The 18,656-nt window shown below is 38.2% G+C and overlaps 1 protein-coding gene across 3 annotated transcripts in view; it reads left to right on the top strand.

The window, feature by feature from the left end:
- Positions 1 to 3,530: 3,530 nt before the first annotated feature.
- Positions 3,531 to 18,656, top strand: part of NPEPPS (aminopeptidase puromycin sensitive) — a 64,057-nt gene continuing 48,931 nt past the window's right edge. The window contains exons 1-2 of one of the 3 annotated variants that reach the window (XM_081162161.1): positions 3,531 to 4,031; positions 13,299 to 13,383. In XM_081162161.1, the coding sequence (XP_081018287.1) occupies positions 3,768 to 4,031; positions 13,299 to 13,383 (349 nt within the window). In that variant the 5' untranslated portion in view covers positions 3,531 to 3,767. The remainder of the gene's footprint in view (positions 4,032 to 13,298; positions 13,384 to 18,656) is intronic. The other 2 variants (XR_014000531.1, XM_081162162.1) reach the window with 2 other exon arrangements.

Below are 18,656 nucleotides of genomic sequence, written 5' to 3'. Positions count from 1 at the left end.
ACTTTGTATCAGTTTCAGGTGTACAGCATAGTGGTTAGACAATTATGTACTTTACAAAGTGTTCTCCCCAATATTTCCAGTATCCACCTGGCACCATACATAGTTATTACAATATTATTAACTATATTCCCTATGCTGTACTTTACATTCCCATGTCTATTTTGTTAACTACCGATTTGTACTTTTTAAAAAATATGTTTTTATTGATTTTAGAGAGAGAGAAATGGGGAGGCAGAGAGAGATAGAAACATTAATGATGATAGACATTGATTGGCTGCCTCCTGCACACCCCCTCCTGGGAATGGAGCCCACAACCCCAGCATGTGTCCTGACCAGGAATTGAACCGTGATCTCCTGGTTCAGGAGTCAACGCTCAACCACTGAGTCATGCTGGTCAGGTTTCTTTTTTTGTGTTTTGTTAATCCTCACCTGAGGATATTTTTTTCCCATTGCTTTGCAGAGAGAGTGGAAAGAAGGGAGGGAGGGAAGGACGGAGAGAGAGAGAAATATCAATGTGAGAGAGACACAACTGGTTGCCTCCCACACGTGCCCTGATGGGTGCAGGGAGTGAACCTGCAACCCAGGTAGAGCCTTTAACCAGGAATCGAACCTGAGACCCTTCGGTGTGCAGGGCGATGCTCTAACAACTGAGTCACACTGGCCAGGGCCAATTTGTACTTCTTAATCCTTTCACCTCTTTCACCCACTCCTTTAACCTCCCTCCCCTCTGAGGGAAATGAATTTCCAAGAGTACTTGTGTTCTTCATTTCAGTTATTCCAGAGAAGTCTGCCTTGAGTATATGTGAGACTGTTAGCTACTCTTTTTTTTTTTTTTTTTATGGGAAATATACTCAACCTTCTATTCCCCTATATCAAGTTTTAGGTAGTATGTCTGGGTTTATTCTTGACTTGCTGCATTGGAACCTCCTGGGTCATAGGACAAGGGATGGGGCCAATTAAGTCCCCCCCCCCCTTTTCTTCAGCAGGGTTACAAGTACTGCTGCTATGAAATCTATGGCCCTAGTATTTTTTTGATTTAAAAATCATTTTCTGTGATTTTATAAAAGAGGGTTGCCTCTAGTCTTAGGTTCACACAGTGAGGGACTGTGGGTTTCTCCATGGGGCACACATCTTACACATAAAGGAAAGGCTACAGGCTGGGTAAAATAGTCTCTCTTGGTCAATTGGTTAGTTGGGTAAATAACGACTGAGTTGTACTTTGTGCAGGGCTCAGTACTGACAGTTATAAAAGAATTATAAGTCTACCTCTTGATAGTAGTACATCTTGAAAATACGTATAAAAACAAATTTAAAATACAACTACAGTACAACAGAACAAGTGCACATAAATCAGCAAAAGCAAGTACTGGGGAGCTGATGGGAAAGGGGTGAGAACTGGGTGGAGTTATTCAATGAGGACTTTCTGGAAAAGGTGAATTTTAAAGGAAGAGAGGGACATGGGTTTGCTGAAAAGGATGAGGTCTTTCCAGCAATAATGCATGAGCAATGGTACAGAAGAGAGCATCAGCAAGCTGTAAGGGTCAAATGGTAAATAGGGTAGCTTGCTAAGATTGGAGAATCTATATTAAAGGACAAGAAGAAACAAGTCTGCCCAGTTGGCGTGGCTCAGCAGTTGAGCATCAACCTAGGATCCAGGAGATAGAGGTTCGATTCCCAGTCAGGGCACATGCCTGGGTTGCAGGCTCAATCCCCAATAGGGGGTGGGCAGGAGGCAGCCAATCAATTACTTTCATCATTGATGTTTCTATCTCTCTCTCTTCCTCTCCCTTCACCTCTCTGAAATCAATGAATACATATTAAAAAAAGAAGAAGAGACAAGTCTGAGAAAATGGCAAGGACAGTTCGCAGAGAGCCTTAAATGGTTACAAACCAAATTTTCTTTAATGGACAAAAGATCCTTATGGGTTCTTGCATAATGAAAATAACTTTTTAAGAAGTTGAGATACAGATATACTAGAAGAAAGCAAAACTAGAGAGTTAGAAAAATAGGAAAACTGCTGCAAAATTTTCCGGGGGAGGGGAGGTGCTGGGCCCTAATGCCAGCTCTACTACTTATTAGCTATGACCTTGGGCAAGTCACTGAACCTCTGTAAAATGGGGATAATGGCATCCACCTAACACAGTTGTTGAAACGATTAAATGAATTAATACATGAAAAGTGTTCAGTAAGCACGCAATACATTATTATTCAATTATTAGTTAATTAGATTATTGCTCTATTATTATTTGTATGACCAAAAAGTGCTCATAGAAATGCATCCTTTTAGGCCCCACTTCACATGTTAGTTTGAAAGCATTTTGGGTTTTTAGTCTGTCTTAAAAGGTATCTAGGATTCAGAGGATGAGAGGGCAAGTACAGTGCCCAAGACAGTGCTGTCTAATACAGTAGCCACTAGTCACATGGGGCTACTGAGCATGCAAACTGTGGCTAGTCAGAATTGAGATGTGTTGTAAATGTAAAGTACACACTAGATTTCAAAGCCTTAACACAGAAAAAAATCATTAGTATTTTTATACTGATTACATTTTGAAATTATAATATTTTGGATATGTTAGGGTAAATAAGATGTATCAATTTCACCTGTTTCCTTTTTCCTTTTAAAAAATTTTTGATGTGTCTACTAGAAAGTTTAAAGCTAGTTGGCTCACATTATATTTCAATTGTACAGTGCTGGTCTAGTACAACATTCATTAGAGTTTTAGAAATTAAGGAGTTCTACATGAGAAGATTCTATAAAGGCATATGGGGATTATGGATAAATCTCCTTGTCCCTAACACTTTAAAATATTTTAAAAGATATACATATTTACATATAATTAATATATATTTACATTAAATATATATGTACCTCAATTTGCTAGATAGCTACTACAGAGCTGAGGGAGTCACAGCTAATTTACCTTTCGAGAGGCCATAATTGGAAAAGGGTTTTTTATTCTTTTTAAAAGCAGAAACAAAGATGAAAATGGAAAAAAGGTAAAACATCTTATTTTGAACATTAAATCATGGAAACAAAAATCTTCCTAACTTTTGAAGTCACTCCCTCAAAAGTCCAAATCGCATTGGTTTAAGGAACGTGGATTATTAAAAGTTTCCTGACAAATTTTTTCATATCATCTCTTGAAGTTGCTACTTAAAAATAACAGGAATAATTACGGCTAAAGAGCCTCGGGTCACGGCTTTCCACTGATCTGGAGGTAAAAATCAGGTTTAGGGTTTTGCTCCGAATTGATATTTTAACATTTAACCCTGATTGCCCTGACCAACTAACTAGGCTTCAGTTTCCAAAGACACCTTGGGGCGGGGGTGGTGCTCACTCCTTTCCCTCGGCTTCTCAAGTCCTTCCCGGGCCTTCTAGAAGGCCATCCCTCTCCGCGGCGACGCGGACAGGTGCAGCGCCGCCGGCCGCCTCGGGCTCGCAGCTCGCGCCCGCGACCCCGCGCCCTGCCCCCGCCCCCGGCTGCGGCCTGGCCGCTCCGCCCCCTGCCCGGGCGCGCGCGCACGCGCGGGGGCGCGCCCGGCAGCCGGGGCCGCGCACGCAGCTGCCGCCGCTGCCACCGCCTCCCTCCCTCGCTCCCTCCCTCCAGGCTCTCCTCCCCTGCCCTCCCCTCCGCCCCCTTCCCCGTAGGCAGTCAGCCCGCCCGCATAGACTCCCTCCCGGCCCCTGGCGTTCGGGCTGGGTCTCGCCCCAGTCCCCCAGGATCCCCGGGGTAGCTCTCCTTAGGCGGTCGCCCGCGCTCGGTGGATGTGGCTGGCAGCCGCCGCCCCCTCCCTCGCTCGCCGCCTGCTCTTCCTCGGCCCTCCGCCTCCTCCCCTCCTCCTTCTCCTCTTCAGCCGCTCCTCTCGCCGCCGCCGCCGCCGCCTCCACAGCCTGGGCCTCGCCGCGATGCCGGAGAAGAGGCCCTTCGAGAGGCTGCCTGCCGATGTCTCCCCCATCAACTACAGCCTTTGCCTCAAGCCCGACTTGCTGGACTTCACCTTCGAGGGCAAGCTGGAGGCCGCCGCCCAGGTACGGCGACCCTCGGGCGCCGGGGGCGAGCTGCGGGGCAAGCAATTAGTTAGGCCGCGCCCGCGGGTTGGGCTGGGGGCCCGGCCGGGAGGGCGGGCTGGCGGGCGGGCCTGGGCTTTGCGGGCCTGGGACTGGGGAGGCTGGCTCCCCGGCGGGCGCGCCCCTCCGAGGCGGCCGCGGGGCGCGGGGTCTAGTATGCTCTGCCCTGCTGGGCTGGGGTCCAGGCCGCGCTGCGGGGAGCGCTGCGGGAGCCGGCGGGCCGGGCCCGTGCGCCCCTCCGGGGCAAGCACACCTGTGTGGGGCATCCCCACTGATCTCCGGCCCTTCCGGGCTTGGTAGTGTTCTGGAAGAGGCTGGAGGGTGTTGGAAGAGGCCAGAGGGGTTATCGGAGTCCACGCTCCATCTCAGCCTCCTGACTCAGTTCTTTTCGGTGGTTCTACGTACGCCCCACCGAGGACACATCGGAAGGGGCGGTCATCTGGGACTACTCCGGCCGCCGCGCGTTAGCCTGGAGGGGAGATTCTAGAAGGGGGGAGAGGGTGAGAAGGAGAATGTTAATCCCAGGCAGCCTTGCTGAGTTCTCCCCGCCTGCTCCGGCCCAGGGGCTGGGTTTCCAAGATGATCCGCCCCTCCCCCCTCCCCTTCTCCTCGAGTGACAGTGCAGCAGTGACTTTATTCTCTCCTAACCCCTAGAGAAGCTGAAGGAGGACCCCATCTCCGCTTTTCCTGCCATCTTCCTAGCTTTACAGCCTTTGAAGCAGGTGGATTTATTGCTAGAGCATTGGTTGTTTAGCAGTACCTTCCTCTCAAAGAAGCTATTAGTTTAGCATACCACTGGTGAAAATATTCCATTACTCTTCATTGCAGTTTTTGGTGAATCATGCTCTCCCCACCTCCCCTCACCCCCTGCAGCATTATCTGAAGTATTGTTTGATTTTGGAGATCATTAATATTGATGCCCTACAAAGGTCCTGAACAGCAGACATTTGTAATACCATATTATATGATGTATTATGTGAAGTCTGTAATGAAAAATGGGAACTGTTTAGCAGTTATCTTTAAAAAGAATGATGGTAAAAATATTTTGTTTCATTTTTCTTCCCACTGCAGTCAAGAGGAAAAATCAGTAGGCCTCAATCTTAAAGAACAGGGTGTGTATGTAGCAGCAAAATGAAAGAAATGTAGACTAGTGTTTGAATGAATTGAAAGTTGGCAATTGTCTTTGAAAGCCAAGTACTCAGATTAAAAATATGTCTAAAAGTATAGAATTTAAAAGTGTACTGTCGTATTTGGGCCACTTGTGTGAAAGCATGAGGGCTCCAGGGTCTGGCTGCACCAAAAGGCAAAACTTAACCCTGTGAAAGTCAGATGATTTAGAAATTTTCCATTAAGAAAATGAATCAGAATGAATGCATCTTGGGTTGAAATTGGGATTTGAAAGGGTTATTTGGGAGATGTTGTTTGTTTAAGCCAAGTGACTAGAGTGTTTGATATATATTGGCAGGGGGCAGATGGGAGGGATTGTAAACAGTAGTGTGTCTTGTGACTTGGCAAAGGAAGGACCTAGTGATGAATGAGTTTGCATGATTTGGAAAGACTAACATTAAAAAATCGTTTCTTTACCCCATTAGTTGGCATAATAGGTTCATAATTCTGAGAGGAACATATATTTAGGGGAAATTTTCAGGAAAAAAATTGTCAAGGAAGATTTTTAAATGATTATTTTATTAGGAAGTGACAGTTTTATTTGAGAGTTAGGATAGAACAGCAAGCAGTGTTGTATTTATTATCCCTTTTCCACTTGCTTTTCCAAAGAGATGAGAAATATTTAAAGACTGGTTTAGGCCATTGAGGAAACACATGATAATTTGCTAGATATTAGGAGAGACTTGTCAACTTGATACAAGGAAATATATATGAATTTTTTTAGTAACATGAACTTTTCAAAATGTTTCTTTTCAGAAATCCCTTTCAGGCTAGGTGGTAACACAGATGAAAGATGGCATTAGATAGTGAATTCTAACAGGTGTTATTAAAGGATAATCGGACTCTTTAATTGTATGAATTGCCACCTTTGAAAGTGTAAAGAGGAATTAACATTAGTAAAAAGTTACATTAGTAGTAAAAAGCATATGTTAATGTTTTTGAAATCCATGGATTGGAGCAATAAAGTGTGGCATTAAGTAGTATCTTATAGTGGAAATCTAAAAATGTAGACAAAATTACATTTCTAGAAACCAGATTTATAACTGGTATTGGGTCAGTTTCCTAATAGTTGGAATCATATTACACAAAGTATGCAAGTTGTTTGGTTGCTTTAGTTGCAGAATTTTATGATAAGCCCAGAGTATTTGTACAGGTTACATATTAGAAACTTAGTGGATTTTTAACCTGGCCTGGGGTGTGGACTCTTGGGGAAGGTGAAGAAATTAGTCAGTGTGCGCTAATTTAAAAAGTAGTTGTCTTTTACATAAGTGAGTGTGGTCTAATTCAGCAGGTTTTGAAATGGTGTTATGGACCTAGAGCAGTGATTTTTCAACCTGTGTGCCACAAGAATTTTTAAAACATGCAATACCTGACTAGTCCGGGCACTGACCTCTTTTCCCATAACAAAAAATTAGGAGCCATAGATTACCCAAATAAAAAATGACAACAGTCACCACAACAATAGTTGTCTGGTGCGAATGAATCACAGTTATTCCTATTTTTGGTCAGATCAGCAAAAAATATATTTTTTGTGCCGCAGAATTTTAGTAATTAGTTTATGTGTGCCATGAGATGAAAAGGGTTGAAAATCGCTGACCTAGAGAAATGGAACATTCCTTTTCTCCTCCCTTTAGGATATTTGAGAGCAGTGGGTTTTTGTAGCTATTTCAAATTCTGATTTTCTTGCTTTGTGGATAATTAAAAAATAGGTTACAAGTTTATGTGAGTGGCTGCAATTCTTTATTATCCTTGTATAGTGGTTTCTACAACAATATTTGTTTTTTTTCTTATGGAAATGTTTCACCTGTGCCAGGGAAATTAACATCATCCTTCAAGGCCAAAGTCAGAATACACTAGACAATCCCTGTCCTCTGCCAACAAAATATTCATGTTCATGATGACTAAATTGGCACTTACAGGAAAGTTACAGATATAGTAGTTTGTTTGGCAGACTAATAGTTGGCACATAAATGGATGTTATTGTCAACCCTGTGTTACGGAATTTTCTGCCCCAATTTTGCATATTTTCTATGCAGTAATTTTGGTAGCTTTTAAAAAAATGATAAAATTAATAATTTGTGCAGCATTGTGCTAGATCACTGATCTTAAGAAATTAAATTTGAAAGACTGATGATAAAAAATTGAATTTGTTCAGATTATCTGTTCTGTTTCTTGAAATGTATCTATGAGGAAACACCTAAGAAACTTATATGTTAAGCTTTATCTAATATCAGTTGGCAATGAATTCTGTCTACAGTGAATTTTCCAGATAAATGAAGCTTACCCTTTGAGGCATTTAGACTTTAAAAAATATTTACTGATTAGGATGAAAATATTCCTAAAGTGTATTATTTCTTTAAAATTCTGTACTTCCTCATAATCTAGGTTTCTTTCTTCATTTTTAAAATACTAGACATCATTCTGAACATCTGTCATTGATACTTATTGCCATAGATTACCCAAAACTATGTACTGTGGTTCATTAATTTCATATCTGTTCTTTAAAGTTTTTTGTTTGTTTTCTTACTGTGAGGCAATTAATTTTTGCTGCTTATTGTGCCTTGTTGCTGCCTGTTGTGAAATTTCTTGCCTCTTTTATTTTACCAAACTTGATCTGAAGAGGTCTTAGTAACCAGATAAGCAAGTTTGTTTGAATTTATAAAGACATTTCTGAGTGAGGATTTGATGGATTCTCCTCTGAGTGAAAGGTATGAGCTGTATTGTATGGACTTTGTATCATCTATTCTGGCTTTCCATACAGGCTTTTTTTTCTCTCTCTTTTTTTTTTTTTACTTCCTGGTTCTGGATAATTGATACTGCCCAGTACAATCTGGATAAATGTGGTCTTAAGTAGTAAATTGAAACTATGAAGCTTCTCTGAACTTTGCTACATAAATGAACCTGTTCTTACTGTAAAGTTAAGTCTTATTCTCAATGTATGTGAGTCAGTGGCAAAGGACTGAGTCTTCTAATAGCTGTTTTGTTGTCAACTGAGATTAGTTCTCCAAATCTTGGAGATTTCATGTTGAACACCATACATGCACGTAGTTCTCAATTTATTTGGCTACTTGTAATCACTTTAAATTTTTATTTTAAATTAGGACATATTTTAGAAGCATGGAAAAGTAACCCACCACCTAGATTTAGCAGATATTAATATTTTGCCCTGTTTGCTTCAGACTCTGCATGATTTTGGAGGAGGGGTTAATGAAATGTCACAGATACCCTAAGGCCCATTTCCATCTCTTTCACCCATCCATAGCCAGAGGTAACTTTTCTTTTTAGGTAGATGAGTATTATTCCTATGTATAGTTTTAAAGTTTTATCATATATGTAAGTAGCCACAGACAATAAATAGCAATGTTCTGTATGTTTAACATTTTTACATTAATGGTACTTATTATTATTATGAATTTCTGCAATGTGCTCTTTCAATGTCTCTTTTGTTAGAAAACTTGGCTCAACTTGTGTTTACTAATTATTTGCTCCTTATTGTCTTTAGAAACTATAGCCTTGTTCCACAAAGACAACAATTATTACAAAATTTTAATGATGGAATTGCTCGTTAGGCAAAGTGACTCAGACATCAGACTGACTGGTATTTGGAATCGTCACACTGGAGATTTCCTTATACTAAAATCTCAGGACTTTGGCAATCAGAAAAAATCCCGAGTCTTATTATAGTACACGTAACGTGTATTTCTGAATGATTGTAGTAAAGACTCATTCAGGAAAAAAGATGTCTCTGCTGCCTTCCTAGCTCATAGGAAACTTCTATTGTAAAATTCTTACAAATGGTCAAGCTGTCTCTTCAGTACAGCCATTATTTAGTTTTGATTCTGTTGAAGTGCAGTCTGTATGAGACTCCAAGAAGACTTAAAACCCTGGGTTTGAAACAAAGAATGCACTAACATTCCATTCTTTAATAGCATCAAATGGAAAAGTTGAAAATAAGCTTATTATTAACACAATTTTATATGCCAACTTTAACATTTTGCTCTCTTTTAAGCTTGAAAACTGAAGACCTTAATGTTGAAATTCCTTTGCATTATTACCTATATTTTTAATAGTGGAACACACAGGTAAAAATGCACTAACATGATGATGTTAATATGTGAGAAATCACACACAGAATCATCAGGTCAGTGCTATTGTTGGGAAAGCATTAAAAAAAGCAGTGTTCTATTGTAGTAGTCAAACACTTAAGCACACGTATAAGTCTATGGAGATTTAAAAATTTTTTTTAAATATATCTTTATTGATTTCAGAGAGAGGAAAGGAGAGGGAGAGGGAGAGATAGAAACGTCAATGATGAGAGAGTCATTGATCGGCTGCTTCCTGCACCCCCCCCCCAACTGAGGATTGAGCCTGCAACCCGGGCATGTGCCCTGACTGGGAATCAAACCCCAATTGCCTGGATCCTAGGTTGATGCTCAGCCGCTGAGCCACACCCGGTCAGGCTGGATATTTTAAATTACCTCTCTTGAGCAGTGCATATATGCTGATATCCAAAGTGCTATATATATTACAGTACATAGTTGTTAAATTTTATATCATTCTGATCAGGCACTTTATAAACTTAGGTGAATGCTGTTAGATGATATTCAGAGTAACTTCTTTATGATTAGAGCACATTTAATCTTGGTCTTTGTGTGTGTTCCTTAATAATATCTATTCAGTGATTACTGGGTATTAGGCACTAAGTGCTACAACAGGCACTTTCTATGGATTATCCTGTTGTTTTAAGTGCATCTCTAATATGAGACAATATATTGTCTGATTTTTTAAAATGTGAGTGTAATTCTATTAAGTATTTTTGTCCCTTTGTTTCTTTCCTGCTTCCCTTCCAGAAATGGCAATATTCTTGGAAAAAAATTAGTAGCTGTTCAACAGTAGCTTAATTCATTAGTATAAACAGGTGGGCTTTCCCTAATCACAGGAGGAATTGGAATGTACTTGTAACTGGATGTTGTGCACCGTGCCTTTCCAAAGTACACACTTTCTCTCAGAATGTTATAATAGTAGTGAGATAAATAGTATAATTTGGCATATGTAGTGTTGTACAGGCATCCTGACATTGGTAGGTTAACCACTTGGCTACCATTAAATTTACTGTAGATGTTGCTGAATGAAAATATGGTTGTCTAGATAAAGATTAAGATGCATAACTAAACTCCTGTTGTTATTCTGTTGGCATAAACTTCAAACTCTGGAAGGTTTTGATTCATTTTACTCTTTGGAGAACACCCAGTAAGTGCTTCATTTCTCTGTTTCTGATTTTTAAAAAAGTCATTTTTATGAATAGGCAAAAATTTTTTTGTTGTTGTTCAAATGTAGTGCTATAAATGGCCAGTTGGGGCATAAAAGTTTTAGTGCTGTTTAGATGTGTTCTGGTGAAATAAACACTGTGAAGGAATATTATCACTAAATTTAAAAAAATATGTTTATTAAATGACATTTTTTGTTAGGAACAAGATTTGATTTATGAAAAGGATTTTTTTTTTTTTTTTTAATCCTCACCAGAGAATATGGTTTTATTGATTTTGAGAGAGAGAAACATCAATGTGAGAGGAACATGGATCGGCTGCCTCCCGTATGCACCCTGACCAGGGATCAAACCTGCAATCTAGATATGTGCCCTGACCATAATAGAACCCACCACCTTTTTGGTGTACAGGAGGATGCTCCAGCCAACTGAGCCACCCAGCCAGGGTGAAGGATTTTTTTTTTTTAATGAGCCAAAATATATAATGAACCAACACTATGTGCTAGAGATTTTGACAGTCTGTTATAGGCTTGATAAGATACTACCTGCAATATAGGTCAGACAATTTTAGTTTAAAATTAATCATGTCTATGTATGGGGTTGTTAATAAAATGATTATTATGAGGTATAGGTTTTTCATACAGATATTACATTACTCCTGTATCCTTACCTAGTTTTGTGGTCTGTTCAGTGATCTCAAGGCACTATGGATCTACATATGGGTTTTGTTTGGTCTATGCAGTGTTTTTGAAATTTTTGAATTACTTGTCATCAATTAAAGTTAGGAGATTGCACATGAAATCTGAATTTGTGGCTTTTTTAAAATGGGAAGATCTGTCAACACTAAGTCTGCTTTTCAGTTCAGCAATTATTAGTTGGTTCTAAAAAGTTGGTTCTAAAAAGAGGGGGAAGCTACTTCCCCCTCCCTCGTGCATAGCCTTCCTTTATGCATACCTTTCACCCAGCCTATTTCACTCATCTGCTTGACTAGCCTCTGCAGGCATTTCTTTGTCATTTAGGGTATCTATATTTTTGTTATTTTAGATTTAGACCATTCAGATATCTGAAAATGAATTTGAGATTTTATGTAACGCAACAAATATATGAAAACAAGATTACAACCAAATTGAAAAATGGACAAGGGCTATGAACAAGCAATTTGCAGAGGAAGAACATAATGGCAAACATTTTTTTAAATGCTTAGTAATCAATGTTATTAGTTCTCAGGGAAATTCTACTTAAAACAACAGTGGAATACCATTTAATACCTATCAGATTGTCAACAATTTTAAAGTGTTTTTGGAGGATGCTGAAAATGGGATTTCTTTATTCTTTGCTCATGGGAGTGCCAGTTGAGATTGTTTTGGAGGGTAATTTGACAATTCTTGGTAAAGAAAACATGTGTACAAGAAAACATGGATCTCCCAGCCAGTGTAGCTCGGTGATTGAGCATTGACCTACCAACCAGGAGATCATGGTTTGATTCCTGGTCAGGGCACATGCCGGGTTTTGGGCTCAATCCCCAGTAGTGGGCTTGTAGAAGGCAGCTGATCAATGACTCTCTCTCATCATGGATGTTTCTATCTCTCCCTTTCCCTTCCTCTCTGAAATCAATAAAAACATCTTTAAAAAAAGAAAAAGAAAACATGGATCAAGATATTATAGTACTATTTTATTTTATTATTTTTTTAATTTTACTTTATTTTTAAATATATCTTTATTGATTTCAGAGAGAGGAAGGGAGAGGGAGAGAGAGAGATAGAAACATCAATGATGAGAGAACCATTGATCGGCTGCAGCCCGCAACCCGGGCATGTGCCCTGACCGGGAATCGAACCCTGATCGCCTGGATCCTAGGTCGACGCTTAACCACTGAGCCACGCCCGGCTGGGCATTATAGTACTATTTTAAATAACAAAAAAGTAGAACTAACTTAACTTCCTTCAGGAAGGAAATGGATAAATAACTGGTTTATTTATAGAATGGAATACTACTATGCTAGAGTTAAAATGAATGAATTAGATATACATTTATCAGCATTTACCCATCTCAGAAACAATGTTAAATGAAAAAAGCAGGTTGTAAAAAGTTATATACACAATTTGATACCATTTATATAAAATTGAAAACATTGCTGATTTTTATACATGTATCAAAAGTACTAAATACATTAGCCTTAGAATAGTGGTTATCTCCAGGGAATGAGGAAGAGAGGAAAGGACTTTTATTATTTCTATATTTTACTTATTTTTTGGATTTAAAGCAAGACAAAGCCCTAAATAAAACTTTATTTAGTCTTGGTGGTGAGTCACTAGTGTCTGTTATATCCAAAATGTTTCTTTGGGAAAATAAAAAATTTAAAGAGTGTTTTATGAAGTTCTGACATAGTTTATGATACTGACTTTCTTCCTCCATTCTTATAAAAGATCTCATGATGAGTTTCAAGGGTTGCATAATATATAATTAATTGCAACGTATAAGAAATAAAATTTAAAAAAGAAGTAGTTATAAATCAAGGTTTAAGTACCAAAAAAGTGCTTTTCTTTTAGCTAACTGGTCAGATATTTAAATTCTGTGAAATACTTATCCATCTGTTATTGCTTTAATATAATGTGAATTGCTTTGGATTACTTAAAACTACTTACTTATTTCTACCATTAATGGATAAAAAGTTTAGGTTTTAGTGATGTCTGGGTTTAAAAAAGTATGCCCACAACATACATTAGGCCAAGATGAAGATGTAAATATTATTAATCAAGCTATTTATGACACTGTTGGTTTTTCTTTCCCCCTAGGTGAGGCAGGCAACCAATCAGATTGTGATGAATTGTGCTGATATTGACATTATTACAGCTTCATATGTACCAGAGGGAGATGAAGGTAAGAGCTGTTTTTCATTTTAATTTGCTGTCCCTATTTGTGTGTGTATGATATGTACAGGGTGAGGCAAAAGTAGGTGTTTACAGTTGAATATGTGAAACAGAGTTTATTCTTGTATTTATTAATTATTGTATTATTTTTCATATGAACAACTGTAAACCTACTTTTGCCCCACCCTGTATTTGTGTGTGATTTTGTGTGTGTGAATAAATATGCATTTTTAGGTTAAGCTATCAATGTTTGTTATTTTAGAAATAGGAAATTTTTTAGATATTCATGGAAATATTTGAATAGTGTAATCTGTACTGTGAGATAAAAGGAATGTCACAATTTTAATTCTACTTTAAACATTAACTTATTTTGTGACTCTAGACATATCACCTTTTTAAGTGTAAAATAAATATAATACCATGCATATAAAACTGAAGAGTTATTTTAAAAATTAAGCAATTTGAACATGAAAAGTTCATCAAGGGGAATTCATATGTAGTTTTCTTAAAAATTTTTTTCCTCTTGAACTATAGATTAAAATTGAGATAAGCCTTACAACTGAGAGAAAAATATTTGCTTCATGAAATAAAATATGAAGGTTAGAAGCTACGTGATGGAGCTAGTCACAGGGAAGAATAGATTAAAAGGAAACATGGTATAGAGTGTGTAGGAACTCAGTGAACACCTTTAAAGTGAGAACTATTTTATTTATTTATTTATTTATTTTTAGATATATCTTTATTGATTTCAGAGAGAGGAGAGGAGGGGGAGAGAGAGAGTCAATGATGAGAGTCATTGATCGGCTGCCTAGCCTGCAACCCGGGCATGTGCCCTGACCGGGAATCAAACCCCAATCTCTTGGATCCTAGGTTGATGATCAGCCGCTGAGCCACGCCCGGCCGGGCTAAAGTGAGAACTATTTTAGATCTTGTAATTACAGTAAGGATTACATTTAGTAATTAGTTTTGGCATAAACATTTCTACATAAGCTACATTCTTTTAAGTTATCAAGTTTGTCATAAACTCACAGATATGTTAATACTGGAGCTGAGTTTCTTTTAATTTTTTGCTTCCCCTTGACATTCCTTGTCAAAATGATTTATTGGTTAGTCTCTACTACTCTGAGACCTCCTCTTAGAAAGTCTTCTCATTTGATATAAAATAAGTTAGAAATTTGACCTTTTACTTTACTTATTTATTTTTTTAATTTAAAATGTATCTTTATTGATTTCAGAGAGGAAGGGAGAGGGAGAAATAGAAACATCAGTGATGAGAAAGTCGTTGATCGGTTGCCTCCTGCGTTCGAGTCCGTAACCCGGGCATGTGCCCTGACCAGGAATTGAACCGTGATCTCCTAGATCCTAGGTTAATGCTCAACTGCTGAGCCACGCCCGGCTGGGCATTAATTTACATTTTGTATTGCTGGTTCCCCTCTCCTTTACATTATACTGAAAGGAAGTATACAAGTAACATTTTAAGGCTTGGCAATATTTATTTCATGAATTTTTCTTAAATTATCTTAACCATAGAAAGACAAAAGTAAGTAGCAGTTGAGCATATTATTGCCAAGAAGTACTTATGTTCAGTTGATTGTAAATGAGATCAAATTGCTGTGATTTTAAGTTAGAGAAACAGATCCTTCAAATGGACTTTGAATGCATGCCAACTTTTAAAAAACTGGTAAATGTAAGAGAGATTATTTAATTTCTTTAACTGAAGAAAAACGGAAGCACGTTAGCCAAGCATATCAAGGCAAGCTTTCTTTGTTGTAGGTAGGGAACATCTAAATTCAAAATAGGGTTTTTTAATGGTGTCCAGTATAGATAGGTAGAGATAGTAAAAGAAATGTGCACCATCCAACTGGCATGATTTCAGCTCAGTTTTGTTTTTTATCTTCCTCTACTAAAATGTCAAGTAAGAATTCTGAGAACTTAAATGTGTTGGATGGTGCCAAGCTCATAATGATCTGAATCTCAAGAAAGTAGTGTTAGTGTTCTCACTAAGAGGGTCAGAAGAGAAATGAAAACTTTGAGGAAGTGAAGAGGATTTGGAGAGAATTCAAATAAAACATTAAATATTTTTAGATACATAAAATATTTTCTTTAGAACTAGCTAAGGTACATTTCTTAACCCATTTCTCCTACAGCAAAAGGAAAATCCTGGAATCCTGTGTAAGCCCTTTTTATTTTGGACTATAAGAGAATGGGAAGTTATATGAATTTGGCATTTTATGATTTCAGTCAGAAACAAAGATAGATTTGGCCTTTCAGATATCTATCGATCGATCGATATGTATAACTTAATTTTGCCTTTGGACATAGTAGTATTATTTTTTGTTGTTAATCCTCACCTGCGGATATTTTTCCATTGATTTTCAGAGAGGGTGGAAGGGAGGGGGGTAGGAGGAGAGAGGGAGAAAAACATCAGTGTGAGAGAGACACATCAATTGGTTGCCTCCTGCATGCACCCTGACCAGGGCCGGGGGTTGAACCTGCAACCCAGGTATGTGCCCTGGATCTGGAATCGAATCATTGACCCTTGGGTGTGCAGGCCAATGCTCTAACCACTGAACCATGCCATCCGGGGCAGCATTTTTCATTTTTATCTTATGAGAGAGTGTAACGTGTTGTTTCTTTATAAACTAGTAGTTATGAATTTGACTGCCAGCTCCTCCCAGGGCTGTATGCTGATCACAGGAACAAATGAGTCAGTAGGAGAGATACAATTTATTAACCCAGCTAATCTCATGTATTACCTATTTATACTGTTGAGTGCCTTCTGCAAGACCGATTTACATATCTGTAGCCACCAAATCTTGGTGCTTTAAGGTAAATCAGAAAATTATTTGAAAGCATAAATTTGTTGCTTCTTTGTATAAGTTTTTAATTGATGAAAAAGGCCGACTTGTGATATGTGCAGTAACTCAGAAAGATCTATTGGCATGTGTCTCTTTAAACTAATGCACTGCCTTTTAAACAGAAATAATTTATTTTAAAACTTACTTGAGATCTTACTTTGTAATATTTTAAATGAGAAATCAGTAAGAAAAACGGCTGAAAACTGTTTTTTTACTGTTCTGCACTTCAAGGGTTGGTGAAATCACTAGCACTTAAGCCATTGCAAGGAATGCACCTCCCTACACAGTGCAGGGATTAGTATTGTCATCAGCTTCTTCAAGAGAAGTATGAAACTTTTGAGTGCCTGGACTCAGGTCCTGACAGGTAAAGAGTCTTTTAATTTATCATTAATAGATGGCTTGGGCATAGCCACATAGAAAATGATCACTTGAAAGAGTTGTACCAACTTTTCCCTTAGTATACTCTTGCCACATATATGTTTGTAGAATTAGCTGTGTAAGAAAAAGTTTTTTTATCAGTGACATAATATTTCACACAAAATTCTAATACATAGTTTCAGATCCACCAGCATCACTTTGGTTTATCCATATAAGGCATGTAAACTTTAACATGTTTATTCTTGAAGTAGGATTGTATTTTTTAGTGTGTGTGTATGTACATGTGTGTGATTAATAAAAGGATCAAACAGTTTAATCAGAAGAAATATTGCCAAACATTAATAATTTCGAGCAAAACTATTAACTTGAAAAAAAGGAAAGATTCCTGACACTTGATCATAAGCCTTTATCCAGCTATTAGTAATGTATATTCTGTCATACAATTATGTGTGAATTAATAATAGCATTAATAAACCACCATCTCTTGCAATAGAGTTGCTATGTCATCATTCTGAAAATCCATACAGAACTAGTTAAGTGCTAGCCCTCAAATCAGGAAGATTGAAAGAGAAGGGAAAATATCTATTTCCAATATAAATGTATTGAAATATGATATAGAATTTCAGAAGGAAATTAAAAAAGGAACCCAAGTATAACTTTAATAATAAAAATAATGCTATATGGTGGGGGCCTCAAACTAAAGTTACTCTTGGGGTTAAGCAGATAACAAACATGAATAAGTGGGGCTGGATGTAGGAAAGTAAAAATGTTGGGACAGAAGTTGTACTGGAGAGTACACGTCTCATATAAATATATTCAACTTTTAAAGAACTTTTCTGCCCAAACAGAACATATTTATGGGCCATATTCAGTTCTGTTGAATTTGCAACCTCTGAAGAGAGATTCCAGGGAATTGTAGTGTGTTATGCGTGTTCTTTATCACTTGGACATGAGGATAAGACTTGAGCATAGCCGTCTCATTAAAAAGAGGAAAAACACTTGCCCTGGCCAATGTGGCTCAGTTGGTTGAGCATTGTCCTATGCACCGAAAAGTCGCCAGTTTGATTCCCAATCAGGGCACGTACCCAGGTTTCGGGTTCGGTTAGGGTGTGTACAGGAGGCAGCTGATTGATGTTTCTCACATCGATGTTTCTTTCTCTCCCTCTGTCTTCATCTCTCTCTAAAATCAATAATAATAATAATAATAATAATAATAATAATAATAATAATAATAAAAAGAGAGCCCTGGCCAGTGTGGCCTAGTTGGTTGGGCATTCTTCCATGCACTGAAAGGTTGCCGGTTCGATTCCCATTCAGGGCACATGCCCAGGTTGTGCGGGTTTACTCCCTGGTCTGGGTGTGTACCAGAGGCAACCAATTGATGTTTTTCTCACATTGATGTTTTTCTCCCCCCCCTCATTCCCCCTGCCTTCCCTCGCTCTCTAAAAAAAAATTCAATAAAAATCATTTTAAAAAAAGAGGAAAAACCCTATGAAATTCTAGATTCTTAATTGAAACTGATATAATATATAATATGCCTATTAATATTAAATATTATATATATGAAGCAAATTGTTTTAATTTGTGTATGTTCCCGTGGTATATATTTTTAAAAGATTTAGAATCTAGCATAATATCTCTTTTAGGTAGCTTTTAGAGTTTTTTTTAAGCATTAAAGTGGCCTGTGTCTGAGATAATGTTTTTTTGTTTGTTTGTTTGTTTTTAAATCAGAGACTTTTTAAAAAATATATATCTTTATTGATTTTAAAGAGAGGAAAGGAGAAGGAGAGAGAGAGATAGAAACATCAATAATGAGAGAGCCATTGATCGGCTGCCTAGCCTGCAACCCGGGCATGTGCCCTGACCAGGAATTGAACCCCGATCGCCTGGATCCTAGGTCGATGCTCAACCGCTGAGCCATGCCCGGCTGGGCTGAGATAACGTTTTTATTTTGTCTCTGGTTTATTTACTGTTCCAGGGTGTATTGAGTTTTGGGAGAGAGAGAAATATCGATGTGAGAGAGACACATCGATTGGTTGCCTCCTGC

The sequence above is a fragment of the Miniopterus schreibersii genome (assembly GCF_964146895.1).
Source record: "Miniopterus schreibersii genome assembly, chromosome: 16".
NCBI classification, from domain to species: domain Eukaryota; kingdom Metazoa; phylum Chordata; class Mammalia; order Chiroptera; family Miniopteridae; genus Miniopterus; species Miniopterus schreibersii.
Note: the sequence above shows the minus strand (reverse complement) of the source record. Positions and strands in the feature narration are given on the sequence as shown.